The following is a 24104-nucleotide window of genomic DNA, read 5'->3' as shown; positions in this document are numbered from 1 at the left end:
CTCAATGTTATGGGTCAGTTGAACTACGAAACAACTAACTCCAAAGCTCTCAGTCCAAATTGACGGATGTGAGAAAGTTGCCGTTTTGGGACTCTGTTTAGGGATCGATTTACACCTGGCTTGCAAGGTTAATGTCCTTAATTGCAACTAATTACACAGAACGATCACGTCAGGCCTTCCAAACCTCTAATAACAAACGTGAATTTCTGAAAAGAAAGTGCCTCTTACTAAATAAAACAATTTAAAATCAGTGTTTTTGGAAAAGACACTGTGGCAGACAGCACCACTGTCTATGAGAAAATTAAATCCTGCACAGTGGCTTTAACCTAAAAGCTCAAAGTGTTAATAATTGCCTGATATTTGCCAAGTCATGCTGATGAATAAAATTGCTAAACGTCCTTTTCTATTCCATACAGCCTCTGGAAGATGCATAACCAATACATATCTGTGAGTCCCATCGATGACATCGCTCTGAAGACTGAGAATGGACCTCAACCAAAGAAACACCGCTACGTACGCAAAGAGGGCAGCTGTAACGTCGCATTTCGCCACGTTCCCGAAGAGTGCCTGCTGTTTGTGACCGATATCTTCACCACCTTGGTGGAGATCAGATGGAGGGTGATGTTCCTGATCTTTGCCTTGTCTTACATCCTGTCCTGGCTTTTCTTCGGCATCCTCTACTGGGTCATCGCTCTCGCTAACGGCGATACCAGTAACATGACAAATGAGCCCTGCATGTACGAAGTGCACAGTTTCACCGCTGCTTTCCTGTTCTCGCTTGAAACTCAAACAACCATTGGCTACGGTTACAGAGGAATGTCCGAGAACTGCACGATTGCCATTATCGTCGTCACTATACAAGACGTCATCAGCTGCTTCATCGATACGTTTGTCATCGGAATTGTTGTCGCCAAAATGGCCTCGGCCAGAAAGAGGGCACAGACAGTGGGCTTCAGCAACCACGCCGTCATCAATCTTCGTGATGGTTGCTTGTGTCTTTCCTTTAGAATCGGGGACTTCCGCAGGAACCACCTAGTGGAGGGGACGGCATGCGCTCAGATTGTCCGCTCCACCGTGCATGCCACAGGAAAAATGGACGTGACATTTGAAGATCTGGTCATCCAGCAGAAGGACATCGTCCTGGTCACGCCTACCACAGTCTTCCACAGGATCGAACCCGGCAGCCCTCTGTACAAGATGAGTTTGGTAGATCTCAGGAAAGAAGACTTTGAGCTGGTGGTGTCCTTTACCTACACGGACGACCGCAGTGGTATGCTGCATCAGACCCGAACCTCGTACACTCCAGCAGAAATCTACTGGGGTCTGATGTTCCAGGAGATGATCAGGGTCAGCAGGAAGCACTACAGGGTGGATTACTCCTTGTTTAATACAACCGCTAAGGTGCTGGTGCCCGAGGTCAGTGCTGAGGATTACGAATACAAGAAGCAGCGGCTGCTCTGTCCCAGATATTCCCCGCAACCTTCACCCGGACCTTCCCCACAGCCAAATCATCATGAGAAACTTCTGAAACCCCCAACAGTAACTGTAGAACTTGTGAAAGATAGTTTCCCTGAACTAACTGTTTCAACATATCAAGAAGACTATCAATATCAAGACACGTTGACTCTGCCCAATGCCCTCGCAAATCCAGAAATGTAAAAGCAGAGCCACGTTTGAGGCGGCCATTCATTAAGAGATTGTGTTGATTGTCCATTTCTTCAGAGAAGTCACTGCTAAAGAGGAATGTTAAGGATGCTATTGAATCTCAATTACTGTAAGAATGTTGAAAGTTCTGGCTTCTCTGTGTTTTAGCATGTGGTATTTTTTTTTTAAAGTGACACTCCAGCCAAAATCTGTCTTTTAAGTATCAAAGACTCAACCACTGAAGCCTTGAATGATGGCACCCATTCATTTCAATGAGAGCTGATTATTCAGCACATAAGCTACAGGCTCTTGAATGGATCCTTAGCTGTGGTTTTTAGAAAAAACGGTACAGGCTTCAGAACGCTTTACAGAGTGCTACCAAAAACTAGTAATGACGTATGCTGCCTCCATCTGTCCCGTGATCATTGCCTTGCAGATCGTAACGGTCCCTCGAGTGCCTCACCAGGCTACATTCAAAATCTCCACCTTCTCATCCTTAAAACAGAATAGGTCCGCCTCTGGCACCGCGGACCTTATATTGAGAGGACATCACAGACAAAAAAAGTTACACTACCTAAAAAAGTTACACTACCTACCTCCATGAGGCTGTAACACAATGACGATGTTAGCATGTTGATGTGTGGCAGGTATACCGTTTACCATGTTAACCATCTTAGTTTAGCTGGTTAGCATGCTAACCTTCAGTAATTAACACTAAAAAAAAAGGCTAGTTGAGGCTGATGGGAATGTCATTAGTTTTGTAAGGTATTAAGTCAGAAACCAAAGTATTGGAAGAATTTAAATTATTACATGATGATAGTACGATCTGAAAAGTAGGTGTGTGGGGGGGGAGGGGGCATATATTTATGTCTCACAATGGTTACAGAGAAATTTTAATCACAACCATGAATGGCTCAACCTCACGGCGCTAAAAGAACAGTCAGGGGAAAATTCACACAATTTATAATACAAAGATTTATAGTTGGCAGTGTTCACAGCTTTGGGTTATACTTACAGAGACATTTTAAAACCTGCCTTCCAAAACGTCAATTTGTGGAAATCGAAAAAAATAATTTGAGCTGCAATACTGCAGTTGGCCACTGGGACCAATTGGCAGCAGAGCTGTTTCACAATCTCTATTAATACATCCATGATTGGGCCCATGAGGGCGCCCACCTGCTACTGTGTCATTTGTCAGGATAAGCCAGCGAGTGACAAGCATACGACCCAAATTTTCCAGCCAATTTTTAAGATACAGATAGTCTGTATTTGATACACAGAAAATATAAATACTTGGTGGAGTGACGCCACGACATCAAAATATGAAACCTGTAATGCACAGAGGCTCGTTATTTGAAATAGATATATTTATAAGTATATAAGTATTTTATGGGGCTGTTGTAATATTCAGATTAAGGTTATTGTAGACATTAGGGCAAACGATAAAAGACAAACTGTATGGTAGAAAATTTGTTTTTATACTTTTTACGGACCATATTTCATTAACTGCTGTTTCCAATGTCAAAAATGAAATTCACTGTAAATCTCAACCTTGTAGCTAACATGGATAAAAAGTCCTTAAAATGGCTACTAAGAAATCTACTAAAGAAGACCATGTAATAGAATCAGAAAGCTCCAGAACAGCTTCTATGTAGACCTTGTAGTCAGATTGTTTTGTCAACAGTTTCTTATTTTTTTTTAAAGTGTAAAAAGAAATGACGTGGAAATGAAAAGGTCAAAACGTTAGATTGTTACCTGCTACATTTTCTCCATCATGTTGCGTGACTTTGACTGACTATCACTAAGTTTAATGTCTAGTCGCTGCAGAATGTAAATAAACAGAAGTCAAAGGGGCGATGTGGCTATGTCCCTTCTTGAGTAAGGTCATCAGTGTTTATATGAAAGCATGTAAAATGTTAAGTTTTCTTTATGTTTGTGGTGGTGGATTCCCATTCGTTTAGTAGTAAACACAAAGTCAAACAATTAAAAAACGTTTCATCGAACCTTCTTATTTGCTAAGAAATTCTGTTTATATTTTTGTAAATGACAAATGTGTTTTATATCTACCAATATATTTCAACATTTTATGTTCCAACATTTGAGGATATGTTGTAACGGACTGACCAAATGCATTTCTAAAAATGAGTTGCGTCCGCATCATCAAGCCTATTTTATGAGACAACGTGTCGACGATTGCAATGAAGTGATGTTCACGTGTCGGTTTTGCGTCTTGACTTCGTCTAATAATCGTGTATCTGTTTGAAGTGGGTCATGGTCCTTGTCGAAGAACAAAAGCTCTGATCAGGAAGGTCACTTTGATGTCAAGTAACCAGACAGACAAAAGTAACCAGATGCTGCTTTACAACGTGCTGCTTTGATTTGCAACACTGTGTAATCCAGTTAAAAACATTATTTTTTTTTATCATCTATCCAAAATAGATCAATCCAAACCTCATGTTATTCAGGCAGCAGTCATTAGTCCACGACAGTGATAACTTACTGCGATGCCCTTACTTCTATCAGTCCAAATTGTGCTGTGAAGAACAGTTTTTTTTTATGAGATAAGATCTCTTCACTGATTACCAGGAAGGGGGAATTAACATGTCACAGAAGCACAGAGCTCGGCTAAGAAGTAAACCAACAGAAAAAGAATTATATGAATGCAACCGTAAAAAGCAACAGTATTTACATTTTATGCATTACAATAAATTAAATTAGGTGAGTCAATTCCCAAATTTTGTGCAAAAAACATTCCAGAAGTCGCACGGTTTATTCAGTACCGTCACATTCATTCTGTCCACTGCACTGCACATACCAGCCTTTTGTACACGTTTGTCAAGCCTCAAGCTTGTCAAGCTTCTGCAAAGCTCTTATGGGCAAAAATGCATTGTTTAGGTCGGAGGATTTATTGGGGAAAATAAAGACATTCATTAGTATAAACAGCCTAATAAAAGTCAGCCTAATGAGAGCACAATGCATCTTAAAATGATGATATCTTTGCATTTATGCCATAACAGTATACATATTTAAGCTATACAGCATTGTAAGCTAAATGACGTAATGTAATATTTCATTTTAATCATCTCCACACTGTTGCTGCAGTGACATAAGTTGCATGACAAATTTAGATTCAGTGTCCCCCCCTCCTCCTCTGTATTGTGCTGCTGTCTGCTCACATTACAGAGCAGTGTGTGTGTGTGTGTGTGTGTGTGTGTGTGTGTGTGTGTGTGTGTGTGTGTGTGTGTGTGTGTGTGTGTGTGTGTGTGTCCATCACCGGTTAATTCCAGTCTCCAGCTCTCCACCTTGTGGTCCACACGCAGCACTGGCTACTGCATGCTTCGCTGTCTTTATTGCTGGAAATTGGGCATGGAAAGCAAACACACACAACGTGCACAGTGCACCGACACAGGTGGTTTGGGCTAAATATATGTGCTGCTATAAATAACAAGAACTAAAAATAACACTCAGACTCAAAAAAAAAAAAAAAAAAAAGTCAAAAGCCTTTTTGAAAAGCATGTAGTTGTGGGTTAATGTTTTTCATGAATTAGTAAGCAGGAGAAATGGTTTAGTCAATGGCTTTAAGACAACACTGCTACAGCCTGACCTAAAATTATAGGGCAACAGATGCATAGTCTAAACATCCGAAGCAACATGATAGCTTAGTGGAGAAAGACAGTCATATCATAATACAGGCCTTAATTGAGTGAGTCACTCTTTCCGACAGAACACATTTTCCATACCCACGTTACAAAATGTTATCTATAAACACGAGTATCACAAAAATTAGGGTGATGGGAAGTTGGTTTGCACTGTCAACAGCTCAGGTGGTAACAAGGACACAGGTCCCAATCATTGGACGGTTCTAATGCCTCTGCTGAGAAAAGAGCTCTGGATCTCTGGAAATATGTTTTTATTTTTTTTTCATCTTTTATTTTGTCTCTCATGTTAAATGTTACAGAATATCGGTTTGCTTTCTGGTAATTTCAACTTGTTTTGCAGGGCTGAACCACCTAAATGTGTAAACTGTGTGTGATATGAATGTATCAAGTAGGAGCAACTTTAACCAGATTTAAGTACGAAATGAAATCTGATACTTGTGATATTATTTTTTGTTTATATTCCGGCCTTTTTTTTAACTCCTTGACCTTCCCTCCTCTCCTTTAAATTTGACTGCCGATTTGGATTGAAGTGGCATCGCTCAATTAGTGCCAAATTGCTTTCCATTACTTCCATGTTGTGCTCTGAACACATCAGTCAAACACATGAAATGACACAAATACACAGTATAATTGCGCCCGTTTCAAAGCGTGTGTGCGTGTGCGTGTGTGTGTGTGTGTGTGTGTGTGTGTGTGTGTGTGCCCCTATCCCCTCTCCATTGGCCGGAGCGCGGAGCTGGGGGCGGGCCGTGCCGGTGCGTGCTGTTTAAAACGCTTTGGGGGACCTCATCGCGAAGCACAATATCGAGACCGGTCCTCCAGAGATGTGAGGCAAGTTTCACACTTGATCTGGTTCGGCCAAAATTAAAAACACTAAGCGCGCGGAAAAGACGCCGAGGATAGCGGAAGCACAAACTGTCTGGATTATATCTATTTCTCCAAACTGAATCGAACCGGTCCACAAATGAGCAAACAGGTAAAAAAAACACAATCTTGAGACATTTCTTTTATACAAGTCCTGTTATGCTTCAATGTGAGATATGCTGTGCTGTGCTGTGCTTAACAAGTGCTTTGCGCATGTCAGAACTGTTATCTTTTGGCAAACGACCGCCCGTATTCAGTTGTTATGGTTTACTTTATTCTTCATGACGCGCGGACTAACTGGCCTTTACGCACGAGTTCTTCTGCTGCCAAAACAGTCAGATGACCCGCAACAAGTTTCACTCTGTCCGCTCATATTTCGTCTCGCTTCTTATTTGTACGGCATAGAATTTCAAGATAAGTCTTATTCGCTGAAAGGAGTCGGAAATGATACGTGCATGTACTGTTTCTCAGCCTGAATGGATGATTGCATCAGAAGTCAGTTCCTTTTTTCCCCCCCGCACCTGTTAACATTTGTCGCTGGCATTTGGTGCATTCTCTCAGCTCTGCCCGTCTCCCCACAGTTAGCTACTCTTTAAAAACCCCGTTTAAAAACTTAAAAGATTATATAGGCATAATAACAGCATAATGTAACACTGGCAATTTCAATTATTATTATTGTGCTCTTTATTTAGGTAATTCTGTGCACCTTTCAGTTTGCTCATTTTGAAAAAAGCATAGATATGGCTCCATATTTAACCATAAGAACCTGCTGCACCGTTTATTGAAATGTTTACAACATCAGCTATGTTTAAAAAAAAAAAAAGAAAAGAAAAAGATTACACATTGCTAAGCAACACAGCATCCTCAGTAATTAGGATCATTTTCCATGTAAATGATATGCCAGTTGGACATGCGTGTATTCTCGTTTCGAAACGTTAATACAAACTGTTCAGTTTCATGTGGTATGTGTGTAAAAAGCCTCACAGCCAAATCGCCTCAACCAATTCCACTTTTAGCAGTTGTGAATCTACAGTATGACTCAGTGACCTTCAGCCGTATAGGTTTATATGCAGTACGTTCACCACGAGCGTCTCATATTTAACTCTCGTGCCTCGCAGACAAATCCATCCTAACAAAAAAATAAATAAGAAGATAACACAGTGAGACCGCAGCAGGTCGATTAGGACAGCCATAACTAATGAGTGAATCCTCACAGGACCGCAGGGAGAAGAAATCCCTGAGGGCTCTCTGAGAGTCAACAAGCCCTCAGCTCTTCTGCACAGCCAAACCCAAAGCTCACTTTTCCCAAAAGGCTTCTTCAAATACCAGACCATGTAACTGAACCTGTGATGCTGACACAGTGTCCTCGAGAAACTGCACGTTGAGCAAAGCTGAACGTTTCTGTTGTTGTAAGAATGAAAGTTAAAGTTAAGAGGGTGGATGCGGATGACAACATGACTGCCTCAAAATTAAGCTGCACGTGCAAAACCTTTTCAGTAGGTCTTGATTTTGTGGAAGGATGTGAAAAAGGGTGCATTGAGATGCACCTCTGAGCAACAGGTCCAAAGTTTGCAAGTGTTGTGGTACATAATGGGTCCTAAAAATCAGACTTGGATGTTGCTTTAATTTGGTTAAACTTCTAGAACTTGCGGTGCATTTTCAGTTTCCTGCAGTATGTTATTCAAGAGATGACAATAAGGAAAATTGTCTGCATATCTAAAATGTCTCACTTTAAGTTTTCTTTTTATGTGAGTCATAAGTTAGGCAAAACCGTCAGTTCATGGGATCCTGTAGAAACGCTGTAACTCCCAATCCAGCAAGAAATGAGTCAGCGCGGTGCAGCCAAGAACATGTCGACTTTCTAAATGACCAATAACGGGACCTGAGTGCAATTACAGGGTGGCCTCTCTCATTGAAAGTTGAAATGTTGGATGGGGGTTAAATATCACTGTCGTTTGTCATAACTGGGTGAAATATTGTTGGCACAAAGAGACGAGCTTCGCTGACCCGGGTTATAAAAGTTGTACGCACGTCCGACTTGAGAGTGAGCAGTTATCAGTTCTGACATGTCACGTTCAACAAGCGATCGCTCAAAAGTTGAACCGTTAAAAGTATTTTTATTTTAACAATGTTGTCAATAAATGCCCTGAAGAGGATTTCCTAAAAGTTTATCTGCTCTATCTTGTAACTGGTTTGACTAACAAGACATCCTCTGTCTCCGTTTTGTAGCGGATGAACTTGATGAGGTGCAGTCAGCTGATGAAAGAGGAGTGATCACGTCATCCTCCTCTTGTAGACTCCATCTAGGGGCCAGTGAGGCTGAAGAGGTGTCCCTCCAGCCCGCCTCATTTCTTCACCATTTCCTCTCCGAGTTGGTCCCCGAGTGTTTCGAAACTGTTTCTCCAACACTTTTTCCAAAAACTCAGACTGTTTTCCAAAGCAGAAGCAGCACAGCCCTCCCAGACTGTGGTGATGGGAAGTGTGCGAGCCAGCCGCTACAGCATTGTGTCATCAGAGGAGGACGGCATGAAGCTGGCCACTATGGCAGTGCCCAACGGCTACGGGAACGGCAAGAGCAAGGTGCACACGAGGCACCAGCCGCAGAGCCGGTTTGTAAAGAAAGACGGTCACTGCAACGTGCAGTTCATCAACGTGAGCGAGAAAGGTCAGCGGTACCTGGCTGACATCTTCACCACCTGCGTGGACATCCGCTGGAGGTGGATGTTCATCATCTTCTGCCTCGCCTTTCTCCTGTCGTGGCTGTTCTTCGGCTGCGTCTTCTGGCTGGTGGCCATCTTCCACGGGGACTTGGAAAATAACGGCCAGAAGTGCGTCTCCAACGTGGGCAGCTTCACCGCCGCCTTCCTGTTCTCCATTGAGACTCAAACCACTATCGGCTACGGCTACAGATACGTGACAGACGAGTGCCCCGTCGCCGTCTTCATGGTGGTTTTCCAAAGCATCGTGGGCTGCATCATCGACGCCTTCATCATTGGTGCGGTCATGGCAAAGATGGCGAAACCTAAGAAGAGGAATGAGACGTTGATTTTTAGCCATAACGCCACAGTGGCCATGAGGGACAACAAGCTGTGCCTCATGTGGCGTGTGGGCAACTTGAGGAAGAGCCACCTGGTAGAGGCGCACGTGCGGGCGCAACTTCTGAAATCCCGGACGACAGCAGAGGGGGAGTACATCCCCCTCGACCAGATGGACATAGACGTGGGCTTCGACAGCGGGGTCGACCGCATCTTCCTGGTCTCCCCCATCACCATCGTCCACGAAATCAACGACGACAGCCCCTTCTACGACATGAGCAAACAGGACCTGGAGAACTCGGAGTTTGAAATCGTGGTCATCCTGGAGGGCATGGTCGAGGCAACCGCTATGACCACGCAGTGCCGCAGCTCCTACGTCGCCGGCGAGATCCTCTGGGGCCATCGGTTCGAGCCGGTGCTTTTTGAGGAGAAAAACTACTACAAGGTGGACTATTCTCGCTTCCATAAGACATACGAGGTGCCGAGCACCCCTCTGTGCAGCGCCAGAGACCTCGCAGAGAAAAAATACATCCTCTCAAACTCAAACTCCTTCTGCTATGAAAACGAGATGGCGCTGGAGAACAAAGAGGACACGGACGAGGGGAACGGGGGCAGCGTTGGGCCCGACGGCACCCAGACAGACAACATCTCGGAGACCGAACACAGCCAAGCCACGGTGCCGCTGGAGCCCCGGCCTCTGAGACGAGAGTCCGAAATATGACTGTTCAGACCTCAGACCTCACGTGAGGGATGTTTTTTTTTTTTTTTTTTTTAACTCACCTCTCCGCTCCGAAAGGCACAAACGAGCCGAGCTGGGCCTTGGGTAGAGGACAAGCCGAACGGTACTGCTGAGGAAAGCGGCAAGATTTAGGACTTTGTATGCAAGAGTCTGCTTAAACTTTGACTACATACAGTATGACAAAACACAGCACTATGAACCATGTGCATATTGCAGGAAGAATTCTCCATGAGGTCCCCATGAAGTGTCTGGTGACTGCAAGATGACGGAGAGGAGGCAGGTTGTTGACTTGACTTGAAAATTGCAGGCATGTCTCGATTTCTCTGTCCGGCATGAACAAGACGCTTTCAGAAAGGTGGTTTTTATAGTTAGAATATGTTCTCAAGTGCTGCTAGAAAATAGTTCAACTTTGTGCCTTCTTGTAGAACCAAAGAGTACATAAAATATAGATGTCTGGAACAAAGAAGGTACAAGGTAGAGTATTTGTTCCCGAGCTGGTCTCATTGCAGACATCACAGAAGTCTAAATAAACTGCACCAAAAAAAACCTCTCTGTATGCAATACAAGTAGAAAACTTTAGGGATTTCCTCTGACTTGACAGCACTGATTTTTCTGCTTTGTCCTTTTGCAGTTATTGAGCTGTTCATTGCTGGTCAGACTGATAGAAACATGCCTGCTTATGTCAAGAGATGGAGCAGGGTAGCATTCATCACATCAAACTGACCGAAAAATCATTAATTTAAAACGGAGACCGGGGTGATATGAGAATCTGAATGTTCTTAAAAAGTGCTGCTATAATGTTGCTTCTTTTTATTTTTGTTACGGTTGATAAAACAATACCAAAGAGTATTATTATCATAGTTATGTGTTTTCTTAAAAACAACACCTGCTTAGATTTGGTACAGAGAAGTAGAAAGTTTAGGAAGTTTTACTAAGGTTTGTTTTTCAAGAATGTGTGTACAGTTTTATGTTATTATTTTTTTTTTCCTTTATCGTGAGCCACTTCATCAAGCCTTAATCTGGAAAGTCATGAAGGGGGAGATTTATAAATCAAAGTGGCAAAGGCTTTACCGCAGCGGACAGTGAACAGGAATCACAAGTTCTGCAGCGTTGGGTGAATAAAACCATAACTTTCTGATGTTTGGAGGATTTTTAGGCATCAACTTGATTTATTTTTTTATTTTTTATTTTTTTTAAAAGCCAAACTTGCTTTAAAAAAAGGTTATAAAATATGAAGTGGAATGTGATGGAAACTACATCTCCTTTCTAATGTCTGAATATGATACAGTGTTATGACTGGAGATTGTAAAAAAGGTTTTCTTGCAAAAATATCAAATCTCCAAGTAAAACATTTTCGATGCCACGTTCCCTTTTTGCTGTACTCCGAGAGATACTTCACTAGGAACACTGTGTGTAACCCCGGCATATGAAGTGTTCTGCACAAGAGTTGGCATCAATACAAATTTATATGTCAAAAGAAAAACAGTGACTGAAGGCCACTGGGCTCCATACATCCTACATGTGTAAATACCTCCCCTCCCTCCTGCTGTTATTTTGTATCAGTCTTCCAAATGTACTGCAAAACCACGGAATGTACAGATTTTTGTATTATTAATATTATTATTATTATTGTACATGCTATTATATTGTTCTTTTTTCAATAAAATGTCAGTGGACAATCAGAATCACGCTGTGTGGCTTGTGATCAGAGGTACATGCATACTTTTCATTCATTTTTGAGGAAGTTTAACAATAACATCAGATTTTATGTATTATGATTTTATATTGAACTCCATACTAAAAAGAATTTGGAAAAAAATAGTTGAAACCCAAATGGAGATGAGGCTTAAGTGAGACTTTGGGATTGATACAGTTCATGTTTCTTGCTTTTGAAAAAACACGTTTAATGTGCAAAGTGGCAGCAGAGCATAAAGAGAAAATATATTACTGTAACACTATAATATGGAAAAGCAACGCACATTTAGTAAACGTATGTAGTTAAAAAATGCTTAAAGCTATAGTGTGTAGTTTCTGTCTCCCCCATGAGGAATTCTAAGTAATGACAACAACACTGTCGCCACGTCCACATGATACAAGCCTCCCGTGATCGCGCACTTAAATACATTTGGCTGTAAATATTGTATTTATAAATCAAATTATGAATTCAGGAGTTAAAATTATAGTGGTATTGCTATTTCTATTTGAAAAGACAACAATATTTTCTTCCACCACTATTTGTATATGAAAACGATTAAATCAAGCCCTTAAAAGGTCCCATGACATGGTGCTCTTTGGATGCTTTTATATAGGCATTAGTGGTCCCCTAATACTGTATCTGAAGTCTCTTTTATATAGGCCTTAGTGGTCCCCTAATACTGTATCTGAAGTCTCTTTTATATAGGCCTTAGTGGTCCCCTAATACTGTATCTGAAGTCTCTTTTATATAGACCTTAGTGGTCCCCTAATACTGTATCTGAAGTCTCTTTTATATAGACCTTAGTGGTCCCCTAATACTGTATCTGAAGTCTCTTTTATATAGACCTTAGTGGTCCCCTAATACTGTATCTGAAGTCTCTTTTATATAGACCTTAGTGGTCCCCTAATACTGTATCTGAAGTCTCTTTTATATAGACCTTAGTGGTCCCCTAATACTGTATCTGAAGTCTCTTTTATATAGACCTTAGTGGTCCCCTAATACTGTATCTGGTCTCTTTCCCGAAATTCAGCCTTGGTGCAGAATTATTTAGGTTTTTCTTTAGTATTACTTTCTTCAGTGACATGACTTCTAGCAGCCGTGTGGACCCATGGGAGGCGTGGACATCTCCAGCAGCAGTGTGGGACTGCTGTGACACTAACCAGCTGCCTCGTCCTGCGTCCTTCACTCGCGCAAGAGGGATTTACACCTTCTCTTTTCTCTCCAGCTATAAACATACATTGCTCTCATCCATCGCTCATCCTGTCTTCCATCCTCTCTTTCTCTCACTCCCTCTCAGTCTCTCTGGTCTTTATAATGTCCACTGAATTGTTTATTTCCCAGGTTTGAATCCATTCATAGCAGAGAAATTGAGTCACAAGTGGGATGCAAATTGGATTGGACACTCACCAACAACAATGAAATCCAACAACTACCATCTTCACCATCCTTTGATAGTCTAAATGTTGCTTAAAAATTAGATATGTACTCTGGGAGGGACAGTTTCTGGTAAAACGCTGATCTATTGACATAAAAACACCGAAATGGTCATGGTCACAATGGTTTGTGATCAATGTAATCAAAATCAAGGATTAACATTAGGATTTTATTGCAATGTGCTCTTACCGATGAGTTCTTAGAAAGCAGAGACAGAGGAAACATTTTGCCTTCAACAGATCAAATTCTTTCCTTCAACTGCAGAGATAAAAAAACAAAAAAACAACAAACACTGGACGTCAACCCAACTCAATGGAAAATTCCTTTGTTTACCATTAAGGAAGACTGACACTAATGTCAACTTCTGGAGTCACAAGTTGAGCTTTGAACGTGTGTGTGTGTGTGTGTGTGTGTGTGTGTGTGTGTGTGTGTGTGTGTGTGTGTGTCATTCATCTGACATAAAGCAGTTACGGTATCCGATTCATCTCGATCATTTTTGAAACGGGAAGAAAAAGAAAATGAGTCAGGGTTGTTTGCAGTTGATTATAATCAGGATCTGTGTTTCACATTTCCTCTATGAGACATAATTCAAAAATCGCTTTTCGTGCTTGGAACCACAACACACACACACTTCAGTACGGGATTAAATAGAAAATACCCAAGTCGAGCATCTAGAAAAACACAAATAAAAGACGGTGGCGTTTATTTATTTCTCTGCAAACAAAAGCGTTTTGTGTGGCACCAGTTAGTCCCTGAAGGGCGACACTGGTGGGAAAGTAAGGAGTTACTTTCCGGTCACACCATTTCATATTGCATTTATTTATTGAATTATCAATTTAAAGTTGTGACCAGGAAAGGCACATTGAAGTTACTTCCTGTCGGAAAGGAAGAATAGTGGCACATTGTTAGTTGCTGTGCAGTGTTACAGCGCTGCAGCTCTGTAGGTGAACGTGTGGGTTTCTATTGTGCAGCTCTGCTCACTCCCTGTTTATGAAAACAATAACACTGTATATCAGCGGAGTAAACATCCAAAAGGTAAATGTTAGGCCAACTTCCACTATTCACCGTGTAAACCCCTGAGATATCAAGTATCCAAACTGTTTTTTTAATCACTATTTATTTATGTTTTATACATTGTGCTCCACAGCTGATTGAGCCTTGTTCAGACTTTCAGAGCTACAACTGTAATCTGGAAAACAACAATGTAAGGAGTAAAGACCCGCAACACAAACACAATCCGTACTCCTTGACTATAACCGGAACCCCTGGCTTTTATGGGAAGCTTCTGGGAACCTGACGTTCAAACGGGCTGAGCTCCCAGCCAGACCTGTGATCCTCAGCGTGCTTTGTCCCGAGCTGAAGCAGAGTCTTCCTGCTTCACACGGACCCCCGCTTAGCCAGACAAAACCATCATCACAGCCCCGAAGCTGCTCAGAGGCTTCTGTACAGTAATGAATACAGTATCAAACTAATTTAGATGCCTTGGCCGTACCGGTTTACCAAGTTATTACCCATCTGGACCAAGTGGACATTCTGACTTCCCAATGCAATGTCATACTATTAGAGATGCACGAATTTCAACTTTCTAGGCCGATTCCGATTTCTCATTGAGTTATACAGATTTTAGCCAATTACGATTTCATTTTTTCTAACCACTTTCCAGCACACACAAATATTTATTTTCTATCTTTTCTTTAATAGAAAATTTCTTGAATAGATAATCGATCACTATAAAACAGAACTATATAAATGACTCCTGGTGTGGGACATTCACACACATCTGAAGTGCAATGTTAGAACCATTTCCTTCTTCTTAAATCCAATATCACACTAATATATAATAAAATATAAAAATACAAAATTTTATACTTGCAGTATAAAAGATATTTCTCAAAACACACACGCAGGTCTGTTTGAACATCAACAGTAACATTACCTGAAAACATAAACGTCACACATGATTTAACTTCACCGCTCATTTTACACACAGTTTAGTAACAAACTAAACGCTGAGGGAAGATTAGGCAGACCGGAGCCGTAATTATGACTTTATAACCTTTCATAAACAGCTGGTTGAGCGTCGGTGCGCTCATGTTGCGCGATGTAAATCATGCGGTGCCCGAGTGAATTTGACCGGCATAAAATCGGCATGGCCGGTCACGTGAAAATCGGCCGATTCCGGTCACCGGCCGGTCAATCGGTGCATCTCTACATACTATTCATGACGTTTTCAAATAGTCAATTTGAAAATTCCCTTGTCCTGTGTACGTAATACTTTCAACCACAATTAGACCATAATAACAGGAACACTGATATCATCAGCTATATTCTGAGAACAAAAGAAGCCAGAAACCAGAACTCCCCAGTATGTTGGTGTCCAACTGACTTGCTACTCACTATTACCACTTTCCTCTCAAAACCCAACCCCTCGTCCAAGTGGAGAAAGGTGGAAACTGGTACAGTATGGGACTGCCAGGCAGGGCGAAGTAGGGTGGTTGGGTGGTTCAGCCACGCGGAAACATGCTGGCTAACGGGACTCTGGTATAGATAGGTGGACCAATCATCCTCTCAGCGGAACAAAAACATTCAGGATTACCACTTTTTACTTAAAGTAGGTATTCAAGGTGTTGTTATTGTGACTAGCAGGCAAAAAAATGGGCCCGTTTTCTGCTCAAACAAAGCCACAAATGTGCAGCTGCTATGTAAATCATATGTGGATTAGTGTCAACAATGTGACAATGGAAAAGCGATTGTTTGTAGTGATGAACCGAGTTTCTAGTTAAAAGAATGACTGAGTAGAAAAGTGAGCAAAGGTTTCAGTTTTGAACATTGCCTCCAATCATTTGAATGGGAAAATGTCCCGTAAAACGTTCAATATTTTTAGTATGAAAAGGTATGCATGAGAAAGGTAATAGCAGCCATGTCCTAATTGAGCTAAATGTGTTGATGTTCGAATTAAGTTTCTACGTTAAAATATTTGGAAGTAGTTCAGTGCCTCAAAAAAAACCGCGACGTGGGAATAATAAAGAATTTTTGAGGTGGAAGAACCTTGCAGCACTCGCACCAATAAAGCAGCAGGTTTCTGTGTATCTCAGCCACGCAGGCCTGCAGAGAGACTGTGGAATTTTCCGAGGGGCTGACCATCCAGTGGGACTCTCAACGCTTCGCTGCCCCTCACTGGAGCTGCACTTTGAAGCTCTGCCAGCTGCTGTTGACCCGTATTTGATGAGACGCCAAATACTGTCACTGACTAAGACAAAACCACTCATCAGATGTCACATCTGGTTGTTTTCTCCTGAACTGTAACCTCTTTTGCATCAATTGAAACTTTCTTCACATTATTCAAATTCTTATTAGCAAACCAGTCTTTCTGCGATCCTTCTGCATGAATTGCGGGTAACTGGCGTGCCGTAGGGGTCTGCCTGCATTGCTGGCATTATTTGGCAAAATCCAGAGCAGTGGGGTTGGCCGATGGGTGATTTGTTACATCTCTGGTTTGTGTTGTCGACTAACAGGTCACAGCCAATGTCAAACGAGGGTGTATAGACCCCAGCACGTCCACTAGGGCTGGGTACCGAAATCAATACTTTTCAGGCACCGACCGAATTGCCTACCTACATAGTATAGAGTATCGAAAAATGCCTTGTCATTCAATACCCAATTTCAATACCTAAGGAGTAAATATCAGCGTGAGTGAGCCAATCAGCACACAGTATGCTTCTACCAAGATCTAATAATTTTACATTACACATCGTATAGACACGCAGGAAAAAAACTCTACGTTACGCACAGTAACGTAGTAGGAGCTGAAACATAAATAAGATTTGTGCCGTAATGTTGTCATTTCTTTTGTTAGAATGGATTTTATAAATTGGTATGAAAAAAAAAAAAAAAGTGAACGATACCCAGCCCTGACGTCCACACCGCATCAGCCAACCTGCTTGCTGCCCCCTCACAGCGAGGGACAACTAATCACTCAACGAAATTTTGCTGTCCTGGCTCCTAAATGGTGGAATGAGTTCCCCATTGACATCAGGAAGGACGAAAGCCTACACATCTTCCGCCGCAGGCTAAAAACACATCTCTTCAGACCCCACCTTGGTGAGTAAAACTAAAACAAAAAACCTTACAGTTGCACTTTAGCTTGGCTCGTTGTAGTTTTGCTTATTTAAAGCTAATGTACTTGCACTACTTGTCTGGAGTTTGTACCTTCAGGGTTGAAAGCACTTCATTGGAAGTCGCTTTGGATAAAAGCGTCAGCTAAATGACATGTTATGTAATGTAATTAAACAGAGTCCTTGCGCTTGAGTGGCATTTTGAGTAGCATTCGACCAAACACTATTATCCCAAACAAGTCGTCCGTCCCATATAACACCAATCCCTCCGGTTCCTGCCGGTGAAATTCAGAATACAGTAAAAGATTCTGTTGATTACCCACAAAGCACTACATGACCTTTACCCCAGCTACATTTCGGGGCTTATTCCTCACTCCACTTCACGCACCCTCAGATCCTCAAACCTTGCTCCTTTATCCATTCCTCGCTCGAACTACAACACCAAAGATGATCGGGCCTTTGCCATTTTGGCCCTGGCCCTGACCCTGTGGAATCTCCCCCTTTTTGTCAGGTCTGCTAAATCTTTGGACTGTATAAAGCCTCTTTTAGAAACCCACCTTTATACACTGGCCTTCCTGTAAATGGCTACACCCCGTTTATGCTGTATTTGTATACTGTAAATCATGTTTATTCTTATATGGTCATATGTATTGCACAAATGTGTGTGAAGCACTAACTGCGTGTTTTGAAAAAGTGCTATATAAATAAAGCTTTATTTAGTTAGTTACTACAGGGGCTACTAACGTCTTCCCTGATAACAAAATAAAAGCGTTTGCTGATTGATAGAGACTTCAGCAGCAGGTTGTAGCAGGTTAAACAGAAGGTTGGTGACAACATGTTGCTGACACTTTTCTTTGTCTTGTGTTCTCCTTTTAGAAGGTATAATTAGATCTCAAGTGCTTCTGACCAGATAAATCATATCACCAAAAAAAAGGTGTTCTCCAGTTCCGGCATCAGCTTACTGGCAGTGACCCCACATACACTGAGATAGAGTATTTCACACTATATTTAGAGAAGGGGAGGGGGGAGGGGGCATGATGTCTCTCTCTCATGGGTGGGCCAAATTCTCTGGGCGGGCAAAGCAGAGAAAGGGGAGGTAACCTTGCTCCTTATGACCTCATAAGGAGAAGATTCCTGATCGGCCCATCTGAGCTTTCATTTTCTCAAAGGCAGAGCAGGATACCCAGGGCTCGGTTTACACCTATCACCATTTCTAGCCACTGGGGGACCATAGGCAGGCTGGGGGAACGCATATTAATGTTAAAAAAAACTCATAAAGTGAAATTTTCATGCCATGGGACCTTTAAGAGCGGAGCTAAGATAAAGAATGTAGTAAATTAGGGCTGCACGATTCATCTAATTGCGAGGTCACTCTGTGCGATTACATAACCGCATAAATTGTGTGATTTAAGTAAACAAAAAGGGGAGCTGTGTGCGTGACACCCTATGTGCACTGCAGTCTCCACGCTGTGACACCCTTCACTTTACTCAAAGCGTTAACAACAGATGACGCCACCGTGTCTTAAGAAGCTTGGCGTTTACCATTGACTCACTTTACATGGTCTTTGCCATTTCTTTTCCTCTCTGGTTCATGCTTCGGTGTTGAATACACATTGAAAACTACGGACGATAATCGGGTTGGTGTGTCAGGGCCTTAACCCTTGTGTTGTCAAAACAGGGGTTATGTACTTCCCTTTACTTTGTTGAGAATTGCTCTCTAAACCCTGTCTCTTGTAAAGTAAGTAAGTAAAGTTTATTTCTAGAGCACATTTAAACACAGTTTAAGCTGACCAAAATGCTGTACAAACGAGCACTAAGGTGCTGTATTAACCCTTGTGTTGTCCTTCGGGACAACACAAGGGTTAACCTTGACCTTCCCAGTGGTGGTGTGGAGGGTGTGGGGGCTCAGGTTGCTATCGCAGCAACCTGAGCCCGGCAGGGGGGCTTTACTGTTTGACGGATGGGGTTGTCCTCACATTTAGCTCAGAGTGTTGTGTGGCAGGGATTAGCCTCTTCATGCATGCTGACAGACGAGGAGAATTTAAATAACACGTTGCGATGCAAAGCTGTAGGTCAACTGTGATTTGTTATGAGCCCCCTGAGACAACAAGAAGGGAAACGTGACACGTGTGAAAGACATGTCCTAGTTAGTTATGATTTGGTGATTTGTAGGTCAAAACACATCAAGGCTTAAATCAGGCTGAATGTATATTAAAATATAACCATTACGGTATATCAAAACTGAATCGTTTATCATATGCAATCACATTTAGGACATTTTTTCGAAATTTAGCACTATGTCTTGACAGGGTCTTTTGACCTGCAAGTTACAGAATCTATGCTGACAAATATCTCTCTTTAAAACCAATTATGAATGTATTCTATCCAACCTCTACTTTTTGGCTTTAAGTTGCTTTTGGCTCTCCATAGAGCTGCAAAGATTAAGCGATGAATCCATCAGTTGTCAACTATTAAGGTAATCGCCACCTATTTTGATAATCAATTGATCAGTTTAAAAAGGTCCGGGGTGTAGCGTGTTTAGTTGTTCACTATCAAAATCTGTGTTGCCAGTTCACCAACTTATTATTATAATATTTACCACCACCATCAATTCCAAGTATTCCTTTTGGCTTGAAATTTTTACATTTTCATTTGCATGAACTGTGGTAGATGCCCAATATTCATGCACCATCTTGAAATACGGTAGCTGGTAAGGGACATACTGCTCAGCCTTTCGCTGTCACATGGTAAACTCACAGGTGCTGCTAATGGGTATCGTAGCTTCCCGGCAAGTTTGAAGAAGGAAACATGGAGGACCACACGTATTCAAAATCCAAATTTCAGGAACCGGAGTCTTCTTCTTCGCCCAGAAAAAGGATGTTAAAAAGAACAAGAGACCAGTGTCAAAAGAAAAAAGCGTGAAGGCTACCGTAGCTGTAATACGGACTTTGAACTGTGTGGCGCGAGAGAGTTGATTGCGATATATGATCTCAACGTTAGATGGGAGAAATTCCAACACATTGGACCTTTAAGTCATTTCATATGCTTATTCTCTCCTCTGGGACAGTAAACTGAATATCTTTTGAGTTGTGGACAAAACGAGACATTTTTCACCATTTTCTGGCATTTTATAGACCAAACAACTAATTGATTAATAGAGAAAATAATCAACAGATTAATCAACGAGTCGCAGCCCTGGCTCTCTACACATGATCAGCCACGGAATCGCTTCACATCAGTGGAATCCGTTGTTTTCCTGGGGAAAGGGTGAAGATGCTGAATGTCACTACTGTGGGTGGTGCACTGAAGATCTGACACCTTGTTGCGATGCTTCGGGTTCAATCTTTTTCCTTTCTCACATATTCTTTTTTATGTCTTTATTCTAAGTACAGATGACAAAGTGAAGGGGGAGAGAGAGAGAGATTAGGAACGACATGCAACAAACCTCCCCAGCCAGACTTGAAACCAGGGAAGATGTTTGTATTTTTTATTAACCCATGCGTACCTGCAAACCTTGGTGATGGTAACCTACGCTACACTGTGCGTCTGCACCGTTTAAGGTGTCCCTACCAGTGAGCACAGCTCGGGAGTAAATCCCCCATGGTCTTCTATTAATAATATATTTTGTTTTGCTTGGCCAAGGAATATTTTACACACAACATGCAACTTACGAAACCTTCTGAAGTAACAAAATAAAAGCAGTTGTACATATTGTGAGCTAGTGAATGGTGACACAGCTCATATTTCTAATCATGTGTAGAAGCCTCAGATTGTTTTTTTAATAGACTATTCCCCCCCCCTTTATCTTCTTTAATGATTTCGCACCACATAAAAAATGAGTAATAGACATGTTAAAAAACCATTATCCATTTGCTTCACCTGAGTAAAGAATGCAGCATTAGGGACTCTGTGGACCCACAATAAAAGGTTTCCGAGCCAAAGCACCACAGTTTGTTCAACAAATTCCAGTTCTGATCCTCCTATTATCCGCCCATCAAACGCTTGCGAGAATGTCAGGTTGGCAAAAAAGCCAAAGAATGTGAGGGATGTGAGAGGCGGTGCGATGTAGCTGCGTAACGGCAGGGTCATTTGGTCTTTTGTGGCGGACCACAACAGGGTGACAATGCTTCAGAGAGGGTGCCAGGTACACACTACGGGGTTAATACACCTTGTGGAACGAACAGAGATCTCTGCTGCCTCATCCCGCTGATAACCACACACACACACACACACACACACACACACACACACACACACACACACACACACACACACACACACACACACACACACACACACACACACACACACACACACACACACACACACACACACACACACACACACACACACACACACACACACACACACACAAAGGGCCAATTAGGAAGCGCACCCATCACCATTACAAGGCCGAATCATTTTTTCAATTCAATCTGGCCTCACTTGGTCTTTTTATAGAGCACGAACACGTGGGACAAATCAAATCAGAGAGCAGACTTTCCCCTCAGAGGGCTGCTGTGGGGGAGGAGAGCAGGCCACAACATCAGTGCATGCACTTTGACATCAGGATCTCATGTACTGAATAATCAGAGTCTCCTGTAGACTTTTGGTATTCAATCGGATTTATAAGCCTGATAATCTTGTGCAGGAGCCGGAAAAACAGCAACAGAAAAATGACCACAAAAATGGCCCTAAAGCGTGGATGAGTTCTCAAAGTCGACTCATTGAAAAAAAGAACTCGCCCCGGCGCTGTAAATGGCTGCCCACTGCTCCCTTGAGGGATGGGTTAAATGTAAGTGTATAAAGTACCTTTACTTTTAAAATCAACATTTCAAAGCAGCCACTGTCACAGCTTTTCTATTGACTGAAAATGGCATCAGGATGATGGATCATCGGTCACTGATGATTGGTTTGGGCAAAATAACCCCTCTACCAAACCGATAATGGCTAACATGAACATGATGTTGGAATGAATGATGAAGTGAAACAAAAAATGGCAAATCAGTCTAATTATCAGGCAATGAAAAAAAAACATCAACTACATTTATAAGCGTTTATCAATGGCAGACTCCTACCGTATTTATATATACGATGACCTTAACATCGGCCCGCGTGTAAAAGAGTGGTCATTGTCTATGCTCTTTACTCCTCCTAAATTTGGTCTCAGTCTGTATCCTGTGTGGCAGCTGCTGGGCAACTAAATCATATTGTGTAATGTTTGATGGCTGGAGATCTACTTGTGGAGTTAGAATAGGCCCTGGCACAGACTCCGCTCACCATAACTGCACTGCCAGTGGCACCCAATGGAACTTAGCCGTTGATCATATTTTGACTGGTGACGTCAAACATGGAGGCTGCACAGACAGGGCTGGGTCTTTCAAGAAGGTTTAAATCATGGTTTTCTGCTGTCAATTAAATGCGGCAACACTGCTAAAAATAGATCCAGTGGGGACAGAAGTATGAACAGTCGGACAATTAACCAGGTTGTTAACAAGCTGCCAGCTTAGTCAAACCTATTTGGAAGACAAAAGAAGGTTGAACAGTAAAACAATCACCCAAAATGTACAGAGACATCCATTACAGTTTATAGACCCACATCATGAAGAATGTAAGGATATTTTAAAAAGTAAATACAATTTAGCATTAAACTTTAGCATTGAGCTCATCCTGATTAAGCAGATCTTAGACGGAGAAAGTTAAGCCCAGTCTGACAATGAAGACCTGAGTTTGAGGTGTGCCATTTTGGGATAAAGCCTTTCCTCTGGCACCATTCTCAGGACAAAATACTTACTTACTTTTTTTTAGCCTTACCAACACCGTGGTTCTGGCAGTGTCACTTGGTCCACCACTAGATCTAGGCACAAACATCTCGAAAACAATTGATTGCCATGAAATTTTGTACAGACCTTCACGTCGCCATCAGGATGAATTGTAATCACTTCGACGATCCCCTGACTCTTCCTCTAGCAGCATAATCGTCAAAATTGTTATGACCAAGTACCTTCCAAACTAATATTCCCATCAGCCTCCACTGTGATTTGGGTTTGGGTCAATTAATCGTATATTAGCATGCTAACAGGATAAATTAAGATAGTGAAGATCGTAAAGCAGCAGCATGTTGCTTTGTCATTGTAAACATATTCGCATGCTGCCGTTAGCATTTAGCTTAAAGCGTACAAACTCAGTTTCTTACCACTTGTGGGTTAACACAAGTAAGAACACAAACATTTTCAATCCATCTAACAATCTTGTTTTCTGGTCTACAATGAGCATTAGAACTCTCTATGGGTGTCCAACATACTTGACCAAGAAGAGAGAAGCTTTGGCCTATCAGAGTTTCCACGTGACTCACGAGTCAGTCCGCCACATACCAACCTGCTGACTCGTGCACGGGTCACCATTTTGTTTGACCACTATTGTCATGTTTCACACTTATACACCAGCTCCTTCACCACATAGAGGGGTCAGCGATTCCCATTTCAGTAACAAGTGGGATTACTCGGATATCCTGGCAGTATCTACCGACTCAAGGTTTGCTCAAGGTTTTACCAGCTGTGTTACAGCTACGTGACACTTCCTCTGCAGGGGGGTCAAGTGCAGAGCGAGTGGTTTCACTTTGACCAGAGGATCTAGCTATACTCAAAGGGATTTCTGACATTAACATGTGCCTCTTGCTGTCTATAATGTTACAGTGACTAACTTACTTTAATCCTTTGGTGAACATAAAATTAGTTTTTCCGAGATCTGGGTCAAAATGTCTTTGCACAATTGCAGGGTCAGCTTACACTATTTTTTATGGGTTTACCCCTGAAAGTCAAAAAGGTCCATTTTGAACAAGATTTAAAAGTGCCACACCATTTACCAAACATGCATTTCCGTGTCAGTCCAAATTACACACAATAAGCACTCAGTGATGTA

General features: G+C 42.0%; 2 protein-coding genes across 2 annotated transcripts; both read left to right on the top strand.

Moving 5' to 3' along the window:
- Window positions 1-426: 426 nt before the first annotated feature.
- kcnj16a (potassium inwardly rectifying channel subfamily J member 16a) lies at window positions 427-1659 on the top strand. Its single transcript, XM_028568526.1, has one exon. It carries the CDS (start codon window positions 427-429, stop codon window positions 1657-1659), a length of 1233 nt encoding a protein of 410 aa, XP_028424327.1.
- A 4452-nt stretch (window positions 1660-6111) lies between these two features.
- kcnj2a (potassium inwardly rectifying channel subfamily J member 2a) lies at window positions 6112-9974 on the top strand. The gene is made up of 2 exons (XM_028568643.1): window positions 6112-6276; window positions 8394-9974. Exon 2 carries the CDS (start codon window positions 8637-8639, stop codon window positions 9918-9920), a length of 1284 nt encoding a protein of 427 aa, XP_028424444.1. The 5' UTR covers window positions 6112-6276; window positions 8394-8636; the 3' UTR covers window positions 9921-9974.
- The last annotated feature ends 14130 nt before the right edge of the window (window positions 9975-24104 follow it).

The sequence above is a fragment of the Perca flavescens genome, chromosome 21 (assembly GCF_004354835.1).
Source record: "Perca flavescens isolate YP-PL-M2 chromosome 21, PFLA_1.0, whole genome shotgun sequence".
NCBI lineage: Eukaryota > Metazoa > Chordata > Actinopteri > Perciformes > Percidae > Perca > Perca flavescens.
Note: the sequence above shows the minus strand (reverse complement) of the source record. Positions and strands in the feature narration are given on the sequence as shown.

What these genes read in the sequence shown, in the direction of transcription:
- kcnj16a (XM_028568526.1), top strand. Translation starts at nt 427, where the DNA reads ATGCATAACCAATACATATCTGTGAGTCCCATCGATGACATCGCTCTG.
- kcnj2a (XM_028568643.1), top strand. Translation starts at nt 8,637, where the DNA reads ATGGGAAGTGTGCGAGCCAGCCGCTACAGCATTGTGTCATCAGAGGAG.